At 43.9% G+C, this 23,078-nt stretch overlaps 1 protein-coding gene across 1 annotated transcript; it reads left to right on the forward strand.

The window, feature by feature from the left end:
- Nucleotides 1-709: 709 nt before the first annotated feature.
- On the forward strand, nt 710-1,039 carry LOC127315921 (protein NEGATIVE REGULATOR OF RESISTANCE-like). Its single transcript, XM_051346361.2, has one exon. The coding sequence runs from the start codon at nt 710-712 to the stop codon at nt 1,037-1,039; it is 330 nt and encodes a 109-aa protein (XP_051202321.1).
- Nucleotides 1,040-23,078: the final 22,039 nt, after the last annotated feature.

Below are 23,078 nucleotides of genomic sequence, written 5' to 3' on the forward strand. Positions count from 1 at the left end.
ACATCTAACAGCGCGTGCTATATATATAACCCAAAGCCCAACAATGCTACACGTACGAAATGATCTTACGGAATTTCATACGGACGCGGTCATGGCATCCCTCAATCGAAAATGCTAGACTTACGGACAAAATCTGCTACGGACAGACTTAGGCCCACTTCTTTTGGGCTTCTCCGGTGGCTTCTGGGAGAAGCTTCTCCCCACCAGTTTCTCCCAGAAGCCCGGATCCTAAAACTTTTCTGGCTTATATTCTAGTTTGGGCTAAATAAGATTATAAGCTAGAACATATTTGAGGTTTGGGCTTCTGGGAGAAGTTGGTGGGGAGAAGCTTCTTCCAGAAGCCGCTGAAGAAGCCGAAAAGAAGTGGCCCTTACAGGCTGATGTGGCAATCGGCCATGAATCTGGAAGCGGAAAAATCGGACCTACTGCTGTGGACTCTCCAATCGTGGTGAATCAGGTCACCTCCGTAAGACTGATCCGTAAACAAATTTTGTAGGTGTAGCATTACTGTCCCTCAATTGGTCCAAACAGAAGCAGTTGGGTCCGCACGTTCAACACACAACCAAGCAAAATCAGACACGTATGTCCGTAAGTAAGCTTCCGTAACAACTTGTCCGTAGACATAGTATTATTGCCCAAAGCCTTCCGAAAGAATGAAACAGGCGTGAAGACGCAACGCACCCACCGACCCACCCACCAAACAAACACCATGGACGCGCCCACCGCCAAGCGCAAGCGGCCCGCCACCGAGGAGGTGTCCGACGCCGAGGTGGAGGAGTTCTCCGCCATCTTGCGCCGCATGCGCGACGCCACCTGCCGCTTCGTCTCGCGCAGCAGCGCAGGGGCACGTGCTCCATCGTCGTGGCGCCCAAGCTTCTGGGAGGACCTGGCGCCAGCAGCACAGCCAGCACCGACACAGCCACAGCGGCCATCCGTGGACGCGCGTCTCACCGAGGACGCCAAGCCACCGCCACGGCCCTCAGGCGTCTTCCTCGACCTGAACGCCGAGCCGGAGCCTGAGGCACCGGCCATGCCGTGACCAGAGCGCGTCTCCGCCTAGACCCCGCGGCGTACTTACTGATGATGATCCGGTAATTACTGCAGTAGCACATTGCTGGTGTTAGTTAGTAGCCCTACTCTTGTAATCTCTGAAAATAACTATTAACACGGTCCATCACAGTGAAAGGTTCAGTGCTAAGATCGAACAGTATATGTGTCCAAGATAATGTTTCCTCATCGTCTATCCCCGCAAAAATAGATAAAAAGAATCTAAACGTGGTGTTTATATATTGAGCACCACATAATAAGTCCGCGAGTACGTATTTACTGTCGACCAAAAAAGATTGCAAAGTCATTAGGTTTGGTTTGATCTCCCGATCGACTCACATTTTATGAAAGCGTCACGAACCACTCCTGGCCTATTTTCCTTGTCTAGGACAGCCTGCTTTATTCGTAGTACAAGTACGGCCAGTGAATTACCGGATCGAGTAAGACTCAAACAGAGGGCGAGGACCGTTGTGCAGGATTGCAGGTAATGTAGCGTAACTAGGCCATGTTAAGCTGTGGAGTAGTGGTATGAATTATGTGGGTGATGGTGGACAAACAATTAAAGGCAGCGGGCAAGTTATTTTGTTTGAACAATTCACTGATTTATTGATTGATAATCATCAACAATAGTAGTAAGAGCTTTAAAAGTAAAGGAAAAATAAAAATAGATTTTCGGACCAAAGCACTTGAGCGAGGCAAAGGCGCGTCAACGCAGCGATTCTACATAGTCGTGGGGGTCCCTAGCTTATCCAATGACCAGCATTATTTCAAGATTCGTGCTAGTCCTTTTGCAATTTTGACCAGTACCTTGTGCACAATCACACCCCTATAGACGCGAAGATGGACATGTACATCTCGTTCATGTACCAGAGTGCTCCACTCCACGCCTTCACCCTCCTCGTCTCGTCCCCTCTCTGTTCATATTTGTTGGATTTTTGTATCCGAATTTTTATGGATCTGAACTTCCGGTTTATGTTTGTGTTTGATAATGACGCTTGTTTCTGTATGGTTTCCTAATCCATCCTTTGTGCTTGCATCTATAAATGATTCTTGCATGCAAAGTGAAATCTTTTTGTTCTGCGCGTAATGGATTTAGAAGGTTGCACTATTTCAGATACTATTAGGTTTGTGGAGAATTTATTGCACTTTGAGGTACCGAATATATTTCCTGTGATATAAAGTTGACATCTGGAACTGGTAACCCGATGTCGAGATGGGCTTGGAAGATTTGCGCCTAAAGGAAACGAACTGCTAAAAAGGAGGTCCAACTAAAGTAATGGAAAATGGCTAACAAAAGAAATATGTATTAATTATGTACTAGTTGATCTAATGAATCTGTACTCTTGTCGATGGGTTCATGCGGCATGGGAAGGAGTAGCAGCCCAGGAATCTCACGGCAAATATTCGGTAGATTAAGGTTGTTTTCATATTGAACAGAATAATATACTAGAGGAGTTTTTTGCAAAGTGCACAACAGGGTGCTCAAAGCATAAATGGACGCTCAAAGATAAGCCAGGGACACCCACATATATGTAGAGTAGGATTTCCGAAAGGCGCGTTGCCATCCTCGCTCTTTCATCACTGTAACTGGACAAAACTTATCGTAATAGACAGATGGAAAGTCGAAAGTCACCGTGCTAAAGTTCCAACGCACCGGAGTAGCAAATATATATAGCCAAATATGAAAACTATATCGAAAGAGCTAGACTTGCAACCACGCACACCGCCAGAGAAGGGATAGTTAGGGCAGAGAATATTCCAACTTTAGAACTTAGCCGTAGTCCCTGTTGGATAATTAGGCACAATTTCCATGATTAATTCCAGAATATTAAGCATGACGACAGTAACTACTAACATGTGAAACTCGAACATACTAGATGTAGTGATCAACATGAACAGTAGCATAGCAAACAGTACAACATCCATCGCTAAACAGATCGAGATATGTCGCACGTACCGATCTGGTGGAGGTGGCGGTGGAGGTGTAGCAGATGATGTCGCTGCAGTAACGTTGTTGATGACAACGTTGTTGACGACGGGGAAGACGGGTCGAAGTAGATGGCGTTGAAGACGACGGTAGGCAGCACCGCCCGACTTGGACGGAAGGCGACCCGTGATGAAGAACTTGAGCAGTCGCGCAGAGCGCTTCCCAAAAACCTAATTCGCCCTCTCCCGTACAGGATCGCAAGGACGAGTGGTTCCGGAGACCTGCTCTCCCGTTCGCCGATGCACGTCGGCGCGCGGGATGGAGTAGGCTACGATGGCGGCGCAAGCAGAGAGAGGTGGAAACCCTAACTCGTGTATTGGATGTGTTTCTGCGGTAGCCGGGCAAGAGATTATATAGGCTCGGGAAACCCTAGGCAACGTGGGCCACACCCACGTCGCACGAACGTTTCGAGTCGGTTACAGATAGCCCACGATCCGGGAGCGACCCGAACCGACTAACTGCGACGCGTCCGTCTAGGACTCTGTTCGTTTTCCTGAGCTGCAAAAAGTAAGGAAAGTCTCGGCTCGAGGCTCAATCCACTTACCACGAGCGCGGCGCGCGTCGTGACGTGTCGAGTCGAGACGAGACGAGCGAGCGAGGAGGAGGAGCGCGCGTGTAGCACTCCTATTCTCACTCACTTACTAGTGGTGGAACAACCCACCTTATAAGGTGGTGTAACTTCCTCCCAACTTTCCATGTGGGACTAAACTTCCCACCTCTTGCCACTCCCTAGTGAGCTGCCACCAACTTGGGCTCAAACTCACAAGGCTGCCACTATGTGGGCTTTGAGATTTATAGGAAAAAAACTGAAATCTAATTTGGGCCACTAAAAATGGGCCCAATATTTCAACAATCCCCCACCAGATCTCAAATCCCCATTTAGAGATTTACCAATACTCGCTGCTTGTTTATATACCAGTGTTTCAGCGGAGACTGTTAAGTTGAACTTCCGCCTAGAACTTTAAGCTACATCCACTCACACTTGAACAATGGACTAAGCCTTGAATTGCAAGTTTTGCGTGAACAGGGTTTCACTCAAAGTCATGACCAGTACATGGCTGCCAGTAGCCTACCCCGCGGGTGAAGCATATGCGTCATACTTCGTGGTCTCTTCATGAGTTTACTAGAGATCACCCAAATCTCATAGATTGCGACGTTTAACAATCGGACTCATATAGGTGTGTTATTTCAAGAATGCTCTGTAGGACAACATCTTTGCTAAAATAGCCAACATAAACACATTAAGGCTTGTTGCCAACCTGCCTTACAACAACTGAGAGTTGTGCATCTTCACATAGAGAGGGTTACATAATACTCTCCTCAATTAAACCACTAGTTTGTTCTTCCCAGGTCCTAATTCACGGGATCTCCGATCACAAAGGTTGGGTTACCACTATGGCGTAACATCAACGGGTCTCAAACCCATCTCCCTCGATGCACTTTCTATCACATTACGTGATAGTCCCTTTGTAAAGGGATCTGCCAGGTTTTTGTCTGTTTGAATATATGTAACAGTTATTACTCCGGAGTTTCGCATTTTCCTGCCAGACTTCAAACGTCTCTTGACGTGTCTTGATGACTTCGCGTTATCCTTAGAATTGTTCACTTTGACAATTACAGTTTGATTGTCACAATTCAAAAGGATTGCCGGAACAGGTTTTTCAACCACAGGCAAGTCCATCAAGAGCTCACGCAACCATTCTGATTCAACAGTGGTTGTGTCTAGAGCAGTAAGTTCTGCTTCCATAGTTGACCTCGTCAATATGGTTTGCTTACAAGATCTCCATGACACTGCGCCACCTCCAAAGGTAAATACATACCCACTTGTGGCATACAGATCAGCTACATCTGAGATCCAATTCGAATCACTATATCCTTCAAGCACAGCTGGGTGCCCTGAATAGTGAATCCCATAACTCATTGTACCACATAGGTAGCGCATGACCCTAACAAGTGCATGCCAATGATCAGTACCCGGGTTTGACATGAACCTACTCAACTTGCTAACAGCAAAAGAGATGTCGGGTCTAGTCGCGCTCGCTAAGTACATGAGTGAGCCAACGATCTGAGAATATCTCAATTGATCTATGGCAATCCTCCGGTTCTTGCGTAGTGTCACACTGGGATCATAAGGTGTTGGAGAAGACTTGCTATCAATATAGCCGAACCGGCTCAAAATCTTCTCAACATAATGGGATTGCGTTAGAGTAATCCCACTCTCGTTCTTAATCAGTTTGATGTTCAGAATCACATCAGCTTCTCCCAGATCTTTCATATCAAAACTCTTTGACAAGAAAGACTTGACCTCGTGTATTACTCTCATGTTTGTACCAAAGATCAGAATATCATCCACATACAAACATAGTATAACACCTTCGCCCCCACCATAGCGATAGTAAACACACTTGTCAGCCTCATTGACAACAAAGCCTACAGAAGTTAAAGTTCTGTCAAACTTCTCATGCCATTGCTTAGGTGCTTGTTTTAGGCCATATAAAGATTTCAGCAACTTGCACACCTTTCTTTCTTCACCTTTTACTACAAACCCATCAGGCTGATCCATATAGATTTCCTCTTCCAACTCTCCATTAAGGAAAGCTGTCTTTACATCCATTTGATGAACGATAAGACCATAGGAGGCAGCCATGGATAGTAGTACTCGAATGGTGGTAAGTCTAGCGACAGGTGAATAGGTGTCGAAGTAATCTTCGCCTTCTCTCTGTGTGTAGCCTTTCGCTACAAGCCGCGCCTTGTACTTTTCAATAGTACCATCAGGTCTTAGCTTCTTCTTGAACACCCATTTGCAGCCCACGAGGCTTGCATCCATGGGAGTCGTTACGATAGCTCCCAAGTTCCATTAGAAAGGATCGAGTCCATCTCGTTATGGACAGCTTCTTTCCGATCATCTGCATACGGAGATGCATATGCCTCTGCAATGGACGTGGGAGTATCATCCACAAGGTACACAATGAAATCATCACCAAAGGATTTTTCAATCCTTCGTCTCTTGCTCCGTTTAGGAGCTTCATTGTCATCCTTCTCAGTAACATTCTCATGTGATTGTTCAAAATACTCATTAGATGTCTTGGACTCAGAATTATCTCGGTAGAAATTCTAGCAATGCTATGCATATCTTTCATAGGAAACATATTCTCAAAAAATGTTGCATCACAAGATTCCATAATAGTATCAACATGCATATCGTGCACCTCGGATTGAACTACTAAAAATCTATATCCTACACTCAGGAGCATAACCTAGAAAGATACAATCCACTGTCTTTGGTCCAAGTTTGCGCTTCTTTGTAATTGGAATATTGACTTTCGCCAAACATCCCCATGTGCGCAAATACGAAAGTGATGGTTTTCTCCCAGCCCACTCCTCGTAAGGGGTTTTATCTTTATTCTTGGTAGGAACTCTATTCAGGACATGACATGAAGTCAACAAAGCCTCCCCCCACCATGCCTTTGATAAACCAGCGGTGGCTAACATGGAATTCACCAAGTCGGTCGGCGTGCGGTTTTTCCTCTCGGCAACCCCGTTTGATTGGGGTGAATAGGGAGGCGTCCTCTCATGAATAATGCCATGTTCCTCACAGAATTCATCAAAGATTTTAGGAAAATATTCGCCACCACGATCCGACCTAAGACGCTTGATCTTTCTCTCTAGTTGATTTTCAACTTCAGCCTTATAAATTTTAAAGTAGTCTAAAGCTTCATCTTTAGTTCGCAACAAATAAACATAGCAAAATCTAGTCGCATCATCAATCAATGTCATGAAATATCTCTTTCCACCTTTTGTCAACACACCATTCATCTCGCATAGATCGAATGTATGAGTTCTAGAGGTGCCAGTTTCTCTCCTCGGCCGCCTTGTGAGGCTTCCGAGGTTGCTTTGATTGCACACAACTATGGCACTTAGAACCTTTGGCAATGGTGAAATTCGGAATTAAACTTAAACTGGATAGCCGAGACATTAAACCAAAATTAATGTGACATAAACGAGAATGCCAAACACTGGTATCATCACTAACATTGCCACATATATGGTTCACAGACTTATTACTGAAATCAGAAAGCGAAAAACGGAACAAGCCTCCGCACTCATAGCCTTTACCAATAAATTGTCAAAACTTGTAAACAACTACTTTATACGACTCTAAAACAACCTTAAACCCATCTCTCGCATAGAAGGGAGCCGCTAACGAGATTCTTGTTCATAGTAGGGACATGCTGCACGTTCCTCACCGCACGATCTTCCCGAAGTGAACTTCAGATCTACCGTGCCAACACCACGAACAGAAGCATGTGACCCATTCCCCATCAAGACGGAAGAATCCCGGGCGACCTGGTAAGAAGTGAACATGGATATGTCAGCACACACATGAACATTAGCACCTGTATCAATCCACCAACATGGAGATTGAAGTACCGAAAGAACAGTAAAGAGATTACCGTACCCATCAGCATTGCTAGCGGTCACCGTGTTGACTTGCCTCGCCTTTTTCTTGCGGTCTGCCCTCTCTGGACAGTCCTTAGAAAAGTGGCCAGTCTCTCCACATGTAAAGCAGCTCAGATCTGCTTTGTTTATCATCTTCTTCTTCTTGAAGGTTGTAGTCTTCATAGGCTTATTGAAGGAGGGCTTGTTATTCCCTTTGTTCTTGCTGTAGGGTTTCTTACGCACCATGTTGGCGCTAGACTGACCCTCTCCTTTCTCAGTATTATCCTTAGCCCGAGCTTTCTCCTCAACATCAAGATATGCTATCAGATTTTCAACTGATATCTCCTGTCTCTTGTGTTTGAGAGTTGTGGCAAAGTTCCTCCATGAAGGGGGCAACTTAGCGATGATGCATCCAGCCACAAACTTGTCAGGTAAGGCACACTTAAGGAGTTCAAGCTCTTTCGCAATGCACTGTATCTCATGAGCTTGTTCGACTACAGAACGGTTGTTCACCATCCTGATGTCATGGAAGCTCTCCATGATGTACAGTTCACTGCCTGCATCGGTTGCACCGAACTTAGCATTCAGTGCATCCCAGGGCTCTTTACCATCTGTTATGTGCATGTACACATCACACAGACGATCAGCAAGAATACTTAGAACGCATCCGACGAAGAGATTATTGTTTTCCTTGAACTTGTTCTGATCTTGGTCAGATATAGTTCCTTCAGGTAAACCATCAGTAACTTCGAACACTTTCAGATGAGTAAGCCAGAGCATGGCCTTATACTGCCACCTCTTAAAGTGCACACCGGTAAACTTATCCGGCCTCAGTGCATCGGAAAAACCAGCCATTGTTAACTCAGGAAATTGCCTACAATTAGGTTTTTGGATTGTTGGATAATTAGGCACAATTTCCATGATTAATTCCAGAATATTAAGCATGACGACAGTAACTACTAACATGTGAAACTCGAACATACTAGATGTAGTGATCAACATGAACAGTAGCATAGCAAACAGTACAACATCCATCGCTAAACAGATCGAGATATGTCGCACGTACCGATCTGGTGGAGGTGGCGGTAGAGGTGTAGCAGATGATGTCGCTGCAGTAACGTTGTTGATGACAACGTTGTTGACGACGGGGAAGACGGGTCGAAGTAGATGGCGTTGAAGACGACGGTAGGCAGCACCGCCCGACTTGGACGGAAGGCGACCCGTGATGAAGAACTTGAGCAGTCGCGCAGAGCGCTTCCCAAAAACCTAATTCGCCCTCTCCCGTACAGGATCGCAAGGACGAGTGGTTCCGGAGACCTGCTCTCCCGTTCGCCGATGCACGTCGGCGCGCGGGATGGAGTAGGCTACGATGGCGGCGCAAGCAGAGAGAGGTGGAAACCCTAACTCGTGTATTGGATGTGTTTCTGCGGTAGCCGGGCAAGAGATTATATAGGCTCGGGAAACCCTAGGCAACGTGGGCCACACCCACGTCGCACGAACGTTTCGAGTCGGTTACAGATAGCCCACGATCCGGGAGCGACCCGAACCGACTAACTGCGACGCGTCCGTCTAGGACTCTGTTCGTTTTCCTGAGCTGCAAAAAGTAAGGAAAGTCTCGGCTCGAGGCTCAATCCACTTACCACGAGCGCGGCGCGCGTCGTGACGTGTCGAGTCGAGTCGAGTCGAGACGAGACGAGCGAGCGAGGAGGAGGAGCGCGCGTGTAGCACTCCTATTCTCACTCACTTACTAGTGGTGGAACAACCCACCTTATAAGGTGGTGTAACTTCTTCCCAACTTTCCATGTGGGACTAAACTTCCCACCTCTTGCCACTCCCTAGTGAGCTGCCACCAACTTGGGCTCAAACTCACAAGGCTGCCACTATGTGGGCTTTGAGATTTATAGGAAAAAAACTGAAATCTAATTTGGGCCACTAAAAATGGGCCCAATATTTCAACAGTCCCACCATCCTGGAGAAGACTCTGGAAAATTTTAAAAGGAAGAACTGAAACAAGAGATCGAGACCGTGGTAAGCCGCACCTCTAATTAAGACCTACCTTGGGTATTCTTTTAGAACGGAGGCCAAGCCAGCGTCAAGTTGATGGTGCACTCTCGCCCGTTATGCAAGATCATCTTAGAGCAGTGTTGGATCTTAGAGTAGCTTTTTAAGGAATGAGGCAGTACTCAAGACCTCAAGTTTGCAGCCTGGATCGTGGCGCCACTCCCTTCGATGGGGTGGAATCCTCGCGCCGCCCTGTGCTCAGTTCCTCACCACGGACGAATCAAGGCGCTATATCGCTAGCTACCGGCTTTGTTAAGGTCGGTTATCGGTGTCACCGCTTTGGCCGCAGCCAGAGTCATTCGACTCGAGCATGCCTTGTCCCGGTGCTGGGTGATCTCTGTTAGCCGCCGACGAGGAGACAAGCCTAGATGCAGTGTCGATCTGGCCATGGTCCTCAGTCAGCGCCTTAGACGAACGGATGCAAAACTGTCGTACGAGCTTCCCAGGTGCAGTCTCGTTTTTTTTTCTTTTCTCAGTTGTATAACCTGTGTGATAGCCCTTTCTATCTACCAAAACGGACTCGTTTGTTCAAGTTGCTGCTCTAAAGCATCAGATCACACTAGCAGTAACAGTGACACTCACCTGCTGGCCCCATATCCATTCCCACCTCCAAAATTATGTTTTTTTCCATGTGCACAGCCCGTTAGGGTAAAACAGAGAAACATTCCATGAATCTATGTTATATTTTCCAAAGTACTACGTCTTTGTTCGATGAGTTTGTGTGTACTGTTTTAATCATTCACCACCTCGCAACTTTCCTGAGAAGAAAAGAATGATGCCTATCCTTTTCTAATATATACAACTACGTATAAATTGGAGGTTCAGTAGAGATCTTGTTCTGTTAGTTTTGAAAGAAGAATATGAGAGATATGCAGATTGTGCATACCATCCACACGAAATCGTTAAAAAAAGGCCGACCTTCGCGAAGGGAAGACAACTCGCTCCACACGCGACAAGTGGCGCGCTCTGGTGCCAGAAAATCTCTGGGAAGTGGTCTCTCTGCTCGCCACGTGTCGCAAGGGAAAACAAGGTGGAGATGGGGGATGAGAGAGAAGACTGGGTTGTATCAGTTTTTCCCTTTTTCTTTTAGATTCGTTTTTTCAAAATGAAATATCTTGAGAACCGTAAGTCCAAATTGCGAACCGTTTTCACTTTTGAGATCATCGCGTCGAGATCTTCAAAACTAGATCCCATGTTGATAGGTTTGGAGATACTTTTTTTTCGTACTTCTAATAATATTATGATTGTACCTATGGTGTGTACCTAACTGTACTCGTGTTTCAACTGATAAGTACTTCTGTTTTTAGTGTATTTGGTGCAATTTTTCCCTTTACTCGCTAACTGTACTCGCCCGTGTGCGGGACTGTACCTGTACTTACGCGCGACTGTACCTGCTCGTGTGCGCCACTGTACTTCTGTACATGTACTTGCTCGTGTTCACGACTGTACCTGCTCGTATGCGCGTTTGTACCTGCTCGTGTGCGTGACTGTACTTGTACTCGCTCGTGTGTTCAACTGTACTCATGTGTTGTGCGTGACTGTACCTGCCCGTGTGCGTGTCTGTACTTGTACTCGCCCGTGTGTGCAACTGTACTCGTGTGTTATACGCAACTGTACTCGTGTGTCGTACGCAACTGTACTCGTGTGTGCTATTGTACCTGTATTCGCCCGTGTGTGCAACTATACTCGTGTGTTATACGTAACTGTACTCGTGTTTTTTTTACTTTGTTGTACTCGTATTCGGGTACTCAGACTTACTTATGATTATACTCGTGTCTTATACGTAACCGTGTTCGTATGTATCACTAGGGCTTGTTTGGTTCCCAGCCACACTTTGCCAAGCCTAACTTTGGCAAGTGTGGCAGCCACAAAAGTGTGGCTAGGATTTTAGAAGCCACAAAGTGTGGTAAAAGTTGGCAAAAAATTCACTCTATGACAAGTGGGTCATATGAATAGTGAAGTGTGGCAGCTCTAAAGTGTGGCAAGAACCAAACACATACCAAATTGCCAAACTTTGGCTTGGCAAAATGTGGCTGGAAACCAAACAGACCCTAAGTTGTACTCGGGGGTATTCAGATATGTGCTTTCTAGTTTGAAACTAAAAAATCGATCGCAGCAAGTGGTTCAATCGGTCCGCTGCATGCTTAGAGTAGTAGCTAGCTTTTCAACAAAACGAGCTTGCTCACGTGGCCTGGTTACGTCGCGCGTCGGGCGGGCGTACTTCGTCCGTGCTCGATCCGTACCCGCTCGCGCGTCGCGTATGCGCTCCCGCGTGGTTAGTACTTGCTCGTACCGGCGCGCGCTTCCATCGTAGGTTTGACACGTGTCGATCGTTGGTTGATGTGCGGGCTGGTGTTTCCCTTCGCGAAGGTTGGTCTCTAGGTAGCGTGTATCCATAAGCACTACCACGGCATCATCTGGGGCGCCTTTGGTAGCATGGGCTGATTTTGAGGCTCCGTGGTATTAGCCCGTTTGGAACGAGCTCCATGCCACTTTTGGCGATTTGATTGGTCCAAACAGGTCACCATGGACAAGGTTGAGGACGTGCTCCACGCGGTACGCTGACGCGCACAGGAACGGGGTGCGGTGCATCTTGCCAATTGTGAACCCTTGGGAGAACTGGTCCATGCGCCCAATCACTGGTATGTCGTGCACCATCGCCTTTGCACCCAGGTCGTGCAACGCACGAAAGTGGAGATGCCCGAACCTGTGTGCCAGCGCCACACCTCGTCGATTTCTCTAGCGAGGAGGCTCACGGGGGCAACCAAGTTCAGAGCCACGGCGTACAGCCGGTTGCTCATCCGCTGCACCCGTGCGAGAAGGAGCCGCTGCCTGTCGTAGAGGCACAACTCGCCATTTTCGATCAGGGATGTACATCCATTTTCATCGAGCTGCCCGAGGCTCACAATGTTAGTTTGGAGCTGCGGGATGTAGTAGACTTCAGATAGCGTACGGTGCTCACCGGTCTTGCATAACATTGCGTAATGCCACGACGCCTCGCCCACGGATCTGCACAACGGAACCATCGCCAAACTTGACGGTGCCACGCACCGATTCGAGTTACTACATAATAAAGATATGCATCAACACTTCAGTGATGCATACATGCATGATTAGTTCATGAATTACATTACAAAGCATATACAGAATCACAACCGTTTACATACTGATTTTGTCTACATAATTATCCGAGCTATTTGCAGCTAATTCTTACATTATACTCTAGTACTAAAGCATAAAACACTGTCACCAGTGGCGACTAAACCAACTGACTTACAATTCTAGAAAGGGTTAATGGGAGTCAAGGATGAGTTCTTTAGTAGAGGGTTTTAGCGTAGGAAATGGCCTTAAGACTCGGTTGTGGGAGGATACTTGGCTAGGTGATACACCATTGGTCAAACTATACCCATCTCTTTATAATATTGTGCGACGGAAAAATGTTTTAGTTCCAATGTTCTCACGGGATCTCACCTAAATATTGAATTTAGAAGAGTCCTTTCCAAGCATAGATGGGAAAGTTGGATTCAATTAGTGAGAAGGTTAATGAGAGTTAATTTAACAACTGAAGAAGATATATTCACATAGAATCTTTCAAACTCGGTTTCTTTCATAGTAAAGTCTATGTACATGGATATGATGATGAATGTTCATATGGTTTTCTTGAGGAAATACATCTGGAAAATGAAAGTACCCTTAAGATAAAGATCTTTATGTGGTTCCTTCATCAAAAGAGTATACACAAAAGACAATTTAGCTAAATAAAATTGGAATGGTTGTAAGAAATGTGTTTTCTGTGCTGTTTGGAGAGTTCTTCACTTTACCTTTAATATTCCTCCACCTGCCAATGTTACCAATATGTTCGGTAATTGGCTTAATGGACTTGAGAAGAAAACTAAAGCTCGTATATGTATAGGCCTTTGTGCTTTAATACGAACGTTGTGGGACTGTAGAAATGATACAATTTTTAACAAAGGTTGGAACTGCCCATTTTTTACAGGTTATCCGTATGACTACGTACTTTCTGAATGCAACCGTTTGGAGATGGATGCACGGGCTATCTACAATCAGGGTGGTTAGCGGCTTGTTAGACGCTTACATGATGCCTAAGAGCATTACTTTTGTTTTGTTCCGTTGGTTGATCTTTATGTACACCCTATGTGATCCACGAGATATACAACTTTATAACTCCGTTACTCTGAATAATGCAATAAAGGTTGTGTGCATCGGTTGATGACGAGGCTGGAGCTTTCTCCCTTTTCGGAAAAAAAGTGATTGGTGACAAACTCTAGTAATAAAAGACTGGAATCGGGCAGATGTTATACGTGCATAATGAGAGAAACGAGCAGTGAGAAAAGACTGATAAAGCTACTCTCTTACACCACTGACTGTTGTATGGTGAGAACAACGGGATCTCCACTTTCCTCACTAACCTCTCCTTTAATCCATGGCTGAGGTATGTCTGGACTCTGGAGTAGCCGCGAAACCTGGAGATCGTGGTACTAAACTGTATCCTTGAAATGGGCAGATAGGAATATTTACATTGCATAAGAATACAATGGCTCCGGCACTGGATTCATTATCCTCGGAAAAGGGAAGCGAGTCTCAATTAAGTGGTGTAAATTATCCATCTCCATGAGTCATCTCGCTGTGAACGAGGGTAAAAGCGCTCGACATGTTGGCGGATGAGCACCAGTTAGTTAGGCCCGTCTCATGGAAGGATTTGCCTAATCTGCTTGTAGTTTCCATGATAAGGACTAATATCTCATGCGATCAGAGTGGATTTTCTTGTAGCATCCGACATAAGCGTGTAGCATCAATGAAAGTTTGTTTCAGGCGAGGCGTACCTGCCAGCGCATAACAGATGAAAGCGTGGTCATCAAAATTACTACAGTGGCATTTGATGTATAAATAGTGTGAAGTATGACATCACGGAAAGTGTAACATTTCATGTTTCACCTTAATAGTAAAGATTTTAGCAGACCACATGTCCTTGATGAATATGCAATTGTCACTATCAAATCTTTCGAGAAAGCAACACAGTTGAGAAATTGCCCGAGGGCTCAAGAGCCCAAGAGACACGATACATATAAGGCCCAAGATCAATCTCTTCGATTTCACTCCAAAAGGGCTGCCATTGGGCCAAGGCATCCAGGCCAAACGATCTTCTAAAAGAGAGAGCATCCACCCTTCACCTGATGAGCTGGGGGAACAGAGATGGTATGAGAAAATAGTTTTGATGCCGAACAACATTTCAAAGTATAGCAGCAAAAACTTAACATTAACTATGTTGATGTGGGTCTTCTCGAAAAGGAAAATCATGTCATTGGACATCCGAAGGTGAGTAACGACACCCAAGATCAGGTGAGGGACCAGTCCCTCCACGTAGCCCACCCTAGCAGCAGTTGACAAAATACCATCCAACGCATTAAAAATGAAATCAAAGAACAGAGAATTTGTTTAGTACTTTTCATGAAAGGATTCCGAGTTTGTTTAGTAGTTCCCATGTTTGATGGGCTTCTGGCCTTAGGCCTCATGTCAAGTACGCTCGCTATATAATTCCATCCTCGATCTTGCTAATTAAGGGCAAGCAGAAATAAACCAATCTATTATTCCCCACATTACCTCATCATTTTCCTTGGTTGTACGACAATCCCTCCATGAATAGAGCTACAGAGGTCCAGGGGTTTAGCATAGTACCAACTACATAGACATATTATATCATAGAAGGTGGGGGGTCGTTACAACTCCCTAGTAAATTGCCTCGGACCTCGTTTTCGTTCTATCTTGTCCACGCCTTGACCCAATAAAGCTAAGGCAAGTTCCGATTTGGGGTGAGAAGAACGGTAGTGTCGACTTCATCGTTCATCACGGCCGACATCCCCACTTGGTAGAGAAAAAGTCCACGCTACATGGCTCCTCCTAATACAAGTGTTGTTCCCCAAGCTAATCTTAATGTTAAAGTGGTATTCTGCCACCATGTGTAAAAATGAAGTAGGAGCATCGCATTCGCGCCCACCCCCACATAGCCCTCCCAATTGCAATATTGGTTACGCCGAACAAAAACCTTGCGCAGTCACGGCTCCAATAGCACAATTGCGTCTAGGGCCTCCTAGGGCCTTCTGATACATTGTCCAGAATTCCCAACCCGATCTCGACGCGGAGGGAGTGGACTAGAATCATCGTACACAATGGGCAAATGTGGCCATGTGGGACATACCCACAAGTCATGCTCTATTAGGAGTGCCGCTCGAAAAGGCGCCCCCATTAGCGCCAACATGAGCCGGTGACCCCCATAGCGCTCATCTGGCGTTGTTGTCAGACATCATATAGAGGCTCGAATGGAGATGCTCTTAACCCTGTCGTTGAGTGCAATGTTGCGGGAGTCGTCGAGGAGGTGGAACAGAGCAATCGGGGACGCATGCTTATCGACGACTAAACTACTAGAAAATATGTTGGTGTAGTTTTTTCAACCGGGTGCATAGCGTAATGTGTTAAGCACTAGCACTATCTAGACCAATTTTGCACTTGCATCATAAGTTAGTGGACCACTTAGTCCTAATTTTCAAGTTTTGTATTTCCTCTTTGCTAAACTGTACTGCTTATTTTTTTCGTTAAAAAAATCAAATGATCCAAAGTTTGATGGAGTATATGGGGTAAGTATCATCATTTAAAATACCAAATCAATATCATCCGATTCATGATGATGTATGTTTTCATATGGTATACATTTGATATGGAGATGTAGATAATTTTCCAATAAAGTTGGTCAAACTTTACATCCATCGATCCAACCTCTTTCAGCTAGGGCGCGCCACATAACCTCTTTCGGCTATCGATCGTTCAATTCGCTTGATTCTTTCGCATACCAATTTTTGACCTAAAAACACTATATATATGACCCTTGAGGGTTCTCTGGAGGAGAGCGCCATAGAAACAAAGAAACATGAAAACGGAGGCTGCAACAGAGAAGATTGGATGGGGAAACTCCACCGGAGCCTCCACCGGAGGGATCTCCACCTTCTCGAACGTCTTTCTCATCCGCAGCAGCCAGTATAAAAAAATTTACTGCATCCGATGGCTGAGTTGAAAATCGGGTTTCAGAATTTACTGTGTGGGTGAAACGGACGAACACGATCGTTTTGCCCCTTTTAGACCTTCTGGTTGGGCGAGTAGCGCGTCTTCCTTTATATGATGAAATGATTTGCACACTACAACATGTAGTGGTGTGTTGGGTCACCGCAGACACCATGCTAGGACATGGAGCAAGGAGATATTATGGGAAGTCATGACTTCTTGTGTGATCATGCACAACATGATCGTTGAGGAGAAGCGTAATGAAAGCGCATATGATTAAAGGTGGGAATTTCAGGGAGAGATCTAGATCAGTTTAAAAAATGCAAGGCCACGAATCAAATGCGTGGAAGCTATCAGGTATAAATGGATATGGGCCTCTTCGGGGGCCAATGGCCACCTATTGATTGTTGATGGCCCGTTGGAGGTGGCCTCATCATAGAAAAACCCAAAAACGTTTTCATAATTACTGACTGTTGATGTTGGTCTTGTTGGGTCACTTGTCTGTATCTACATGTGTTCGTATCCACATCCGACATATGCGGGAGTTGGAGTGCCTATATTGCGAGTGACAACATGACACGACTATAAGCAACAACACATCATTGTTTATTTTTTAATAGTATGTTAAATGCAATAATTATTATTATGTTCACTATTCAATATGTTCAGTCCGACAATTATTGTATTGTTTACTATTCTTTGTTAAACCCAGTTTACGTAAACGACCATACTGTGACAAATGCTTAAATCGGGTCAAAAGCATCATAACTAGATATAACAAAAAAAAAGTACAGAAGGGGCATCGACTTAATGGACGTCAAGTTTTCCATGTTTGATGTTTTCAAGAGTAGTCCCTCGCTCTTGATGATCATAGAATCTTCCTTTGTTGAGAAATATTTTTTTGCGGAAATTCAGCATCTTTTAAAATTTTCATGCCAAGATAACCATGAATGTCTAAGGCCCAGTTCTTTTGGAGCTTCTACATAGCTTAGAGGTCAAAATAAGCCTAAGCTAGAAAGAACTCGAATTTAAGTCGTTTCTCGTGGCAGCCGTTTCTACCTATTCCTTCACGATTTGGGAAAGCTGCCGTACCCTAGCTTCCCGCAGCTTCCCGGGTTCTGGCCGAAGCGGTATATGTGTATACCTCTAGTGTTGACGCTATTTACGTTAAAGTGCCACCGCGTGGAAACAAAACGTTTTCTTCCTGGGCGCGTGAGGCTCGACCTGAGCGTATCCTCTCCTCTGTCCTTCGATCTGATGCAGCTCTCCACCGGCGCTAGCTCCTCTGGCCGAACAGCGGCGCTCCTCCGCCCGCCTCCTGCCAGCTTCAGATCGGCTCGCCCCCACCTCCACCATCCCACTACACCTCCGGCCTACTGATGCGGCGTTGGTATTAGTTTGATGTGTTCGTGAACTTTGGTTTTGGCCTTTTGGGCAGCTAACTGATGCAAAGTTGGGTGCAGTTTTTCTACATCAATAGCTCGATGGATGTTGCTCTGGCGTTTGACGACTCTTTGGTGGATTTTCAGTTCAGTTTGCAGCGTTATATTATCAAGAATTTCCGATGTTGATGTCTGATGAGAAATTGATGCTGAATGAAAACGGACTGGACTATGATAAACTTCTATCATGGTCTGGACATATATAAAACACAGTACAAGGTAACTCAAAATCAGCTAGTTGGAGCACACAATCATTCTTGGGTCATTACAGACTTTTCATGTGACAACATAGACAATAAGCTAGGATGGTGGAAGCCCAAAAGAACTGGACAGCAATTTCTTGTGAGCTTATTCTGACCGCTGTTTTTCGGTACAGCTCAAGCCGGAATGGCTTATGCACAAGCCTGAGCCCAAAAGAACTGGGCCTTGCGGGCTTGCGGCTTGATTCGTCTCAACCTTCTACTAGTGTCACACACAACATACCTCTCTTATCATAATAGTCTAGGTAGATGTGCCTTGTCTACCATTTTAGTTTGTGGCGTATTGTGTTGTTATTGGCACTCCTTAAAATTTGTGACCCGCCTTTTCCATTTCCCTATGAGCACCTCGACAGCCCTTTGACAGTAGATGTGATTGGCATGTTGTGTTGTTAAGACAGTTTGGCCCACCTCTTGCCGGTTTGCTACTCCATCCGTCTAATCTTTTTTTTTTCTTTGCGGGAAAAAAAAACCCTCCATCTAATCTAACGCGCCGAGATTGGAGCGTAAGTAACATCTGGAAAAAATTAACCTTTTGTGATTCTTATAGTGTAACTAACTGATACTACTAACTTCCATGTGAAAAGAATTGTATGCAATATGTACACCATAAAGTAAAAAAATAAAAAAAAACCTATGAAATGTGTGCAAACATGATTTAACACGCATTCCCCTTGAACATCACATGTAGTCAAGTCATGTAAAAAAGAGAGCATGATTTGAACCACTGACAAACGAAATATAATCACTGAAATAACTAACAACACCATTACGTTAGTAAGGCGTGCAGCTAGCAATTAGCAGTAGGTTTAGGTCTTCTTTTGGTTATGCCGTGGCACGCGCCATAGGGCATGTGCAATGGTTGATACGATCGTCTTATCTTAACTCTGCCATACAATCTAGATATGACAGTAAAACATGATGTACAATGGGTTATTTCTTAGTTTTACCTTTTGTAACAAAACATCCTAAATATATGGTGAGAGAGATCTTCTATTATTATATATTAAAAGCAAAATAAGGATGTTTAATAGAGATACCACATTAATCTACATCATCGTAATTATTTTGACGGTTAGATCTAAAATTTACGGCTGGGATTAAAAAATAAAGATGTTACGTAATATCAGTCGCGTACAAAAAAAGTCTGGGCTAGCACGCTACAAAACAATTAGAAAATACCAAAAATAAGCATGTCGATCGCTGAGCAAAGACATGCCCGTCCCGCGCGAGCACATCCAGAAAATAACGTGACAATTGTGGACTCTTATAATTAAGCAATCATCACTCATCACGTACCGTTTTTTTCTTACCAAAACACCTACATCCTAGCTAGGATCGTGCTATCTATCCCTTGCTGAAACGTGATGAGTTTGGAACTTGGTGGGGCACCACATGAATTGGATATGTATTGTTTTGAGTATACGTCCTTTGATGAATATGACCAAATTAAATAAGGCACTTTCAGCTCTTTTAAAATTCCATGTTCGATCAAATAGCAGTGTTAGTGTACGACCAAATTGAAATTATAGATTACCTTCATTTAGCAGACCATGGACTATATATGAGAGTGGAACCCCGATTGGTATCATCAACTTTTTTCTAAACGGTGGCGCAGTGAGTATTTTAATATCCTGATGCTACGATCAACTTTTGTTTTCATCTCCGATTAAATAGAAGTACATATTAAAATAAAATTTTAGAAAACTATTAATATTCTATTAAATCTTTGGCACAAATAGCATTTTTTTAATATCCTTAATTACCTAGACCAATAGGGTTTCTCGAAAAATTCCCTTATGTCGCTAGACTCTAAGTTTTGTTTTTTGAAAAATACAAAAAACATATACCCTTTTAACAGAGTGCAAATTGATATATAGGAGATTTTAGAGTAGCTAAACTACAAGGTAAATAAAGTCATGACATTAGTCCATGAGAACATTCCACGTGCTGAAAAAAAAAATCTTAATGATACATGAGGGGCTAACTCACCACATATTTTCACGAGCAGGGAGAATGTCCCTCCACCATAAGAATATCCTGATTTGAGCACCGATTAACTGTGGGTAGAACACCGTACTAACCATCCAATCACATGTTGGATTTACGATTAGCTTTTGTTTTCATCTCTGATTAAATAGAAGTACGTATCAAAATAAAATTTTAAAAAACATTAGAGTAGCTAAACTATAAGGTAAATGAAGTCATCACATTAGTCGATAAGAACATTCCACGTGCTGAAAAAAATTCTTAATGATACATGAGGGGCTAACTCACCACATATTTCACGAGCAAGGGAGGATGTCCCTCCACCATAAGAATATCCTGATTTGAGCACCGATTAACTGTGGATAGAACACCGTATTAACCATCCAATCACATGTTGGCTTTCAAGATAACTATATTTCATATTTGAGTACACACCATAAATGGAGATACACATTTAAAAACATAATTATCCAAACATCATAGAAATACTAATGTATTCAGAGAACCTTAAAGACACATAATCTTAATTCTTAGGAATTGTTGTAGAGGACATATTTAGATGCATGTTTTTATGTGATGTAACAAAATCAACATAAGAGCATATGACATTCCAATTGCAAGGTAAAATTGATGGATTAATGATTAATAGTAATAAACTATTTTGTCCAAGACATGTAGTCATGTTGGATGGCACATAATTCATGTGACCAAGTGTGTATGACAAGCGGGTTGAAAATCGGGATAACATAGACATACTTAATTAAAAATAGTATGATGCAATAATAGATGGTGTTCTAGAGAACTTAGATACACACTTACCTAACTTTGACTAATTATGCATAAAATTTAAAAAAATACACACAAAAGGTAATTATTTTAGGCAACTTAGTGATATACCGAATAGTCACCTAATTTCTAATAGGAAGATGATGTCGATGTTTATAAAACATGGAGTAAGAAAATAAGAGGAAGGAATACCATAACACGATAATTCTCTCTATTTAATGTGACCTAAATATTTAGACATGTACACAATAATCCATTCATTACATCCTTTTACCAAAGTTAATATGATCAACTATTGATCTACCATCATATAAAAACTATAGTTCTATCTACACATTAAATATAAATGTAAACAAAATACACATGTATTTTATTTATTGAATACTTTCAACCCACAAAAGATAATGCCCTCGCAGTTGCGAGGGCCACCTTGCTAGTTATACTAAGAGATCATATCTTAGCTAAGAGAAGGCAAAGTCTTTTTTTGACTTTCTCTTTCCTCTACACCAGCATTTATTCTACGTGGCATTGCTAAGATATCATCATTGTACATGCTCATATATAACCAAAGCCAGCCTTTCCGCGCTCTTGTGCTTCCGAAAGAACCAAACACTCGTGAAGACGCAACGCACCCACCCACCCACCAAACAAACACCATGGATGCCCACCGCCTCGGCCAAGCGCAAGCGGCCTGCCACCAAGGAGGTTTCCGACACCGAGGTGGAGGAGTTCTCCGCCATCTTGCGCCGCATGCGCGATGCCACCTGCCCCTTCGTCTCGCGCGGCGGGCCAGGGGCACATGCTCTATCGTGGCGCCCCAACTCCTCCTTGGAGATCAACTTGGCGCCAGAAGCACAGCCAGCACCGACACAGCCGCAGCGGCCAGCCATGGACGCGCGTCTCACTTAGGACGCCATGCCGCCGCCGCGGCCCTCAGGCGTCTTCCTCTGCCTGAACACCGAGCCGGAGCCCGAGGAGCCAGCTACGCCGCGACCAGAGTGCGTCTCCCTCTAGAGCCACGTGTCAGTTCTTACTGATGATGATCCGGTAATTACTGTAGTAGCACATTGCTGGTATTCGTTAGTAGCCCTACTCTTGTAATCTCTGAAAACAACTATAAACATGGTCCATCACAGTGAAAGGTGCAGTGTTAAGATCGATTAGTATATGTGTCCAAGATAATGTTTCCTCGTCGTCTATCCCCGCAAAAATAGATAAAAATCATCTAAACGTGGAGTTTATATATTGAGCGCCACATAATAAGTCCGCGAGTATTTACTGTCGACCAAAAATGATTGCAAACACTTAAAAACTGCCTTACATTATAATTTGAGGCACTATTTGAGAAATGCCTCTAATCAGTTTTGTTGGCACTTTTCAAAATGCCTCAAACAATAATTTTAGGCACTTCCCAAAAATGCCTCAAAAAATAATTGTAGGCACTGTTTACAAATGCCTCTAAATACAATTGAATGCAATTTCAAAGATGTCTTTAAAAACAATTGAAGGACGCTTCCTCAGGCACTTTAAACACAAATTCAAGCTCACATTACAATGTGTATTCTCTTGAATTCAAGCTCACATTACAATTCACATATTCTCCTGATTTCAAGCTCACAACATGTATCATACACAAAGCAATGATTGCACACCATGGCGGCTTCAGTTGGTTGAACTTTCTACACAGTACCTCACCCTTGCACTTCCTACAGTACCTCACCGTGGTGCCTTCAAAATCAAGATCAATTTGGCCCCTTTCAAAAAAAAAAAATTCAATTTGGCGGAACAGAACCACGGCTGGTGAGAACAACAGAGAAGTAGCTCCATAACAGTATAGCAAGCTAAAAATCCATAACAAATATTGTTATTACTAAACAGTATAATGGACCAAAAAAACTAGGTTGCTATTTCTTAACTCGTAAGATAATGGCACTAGTGTTTGCAGTCAACTAATTATATATGCAAAGAAGCAGTTCATGTTCTGGCTAATCAATA

Source organism: Lolium perenne, chromosome 7 (genome assembly GCF_019359855.2).
Source record: "Lolium perenne isolate Kyuss_39 chromosome 7, Kyuss_2.0, whole genome shotgun sequence".
NCBI classification, from domain to species: Eukaryota; Viridiplantae; Streptophyta; class Magnoliopsida; order Poales; family Poaceae; genus Lolium; species Lolium perenne.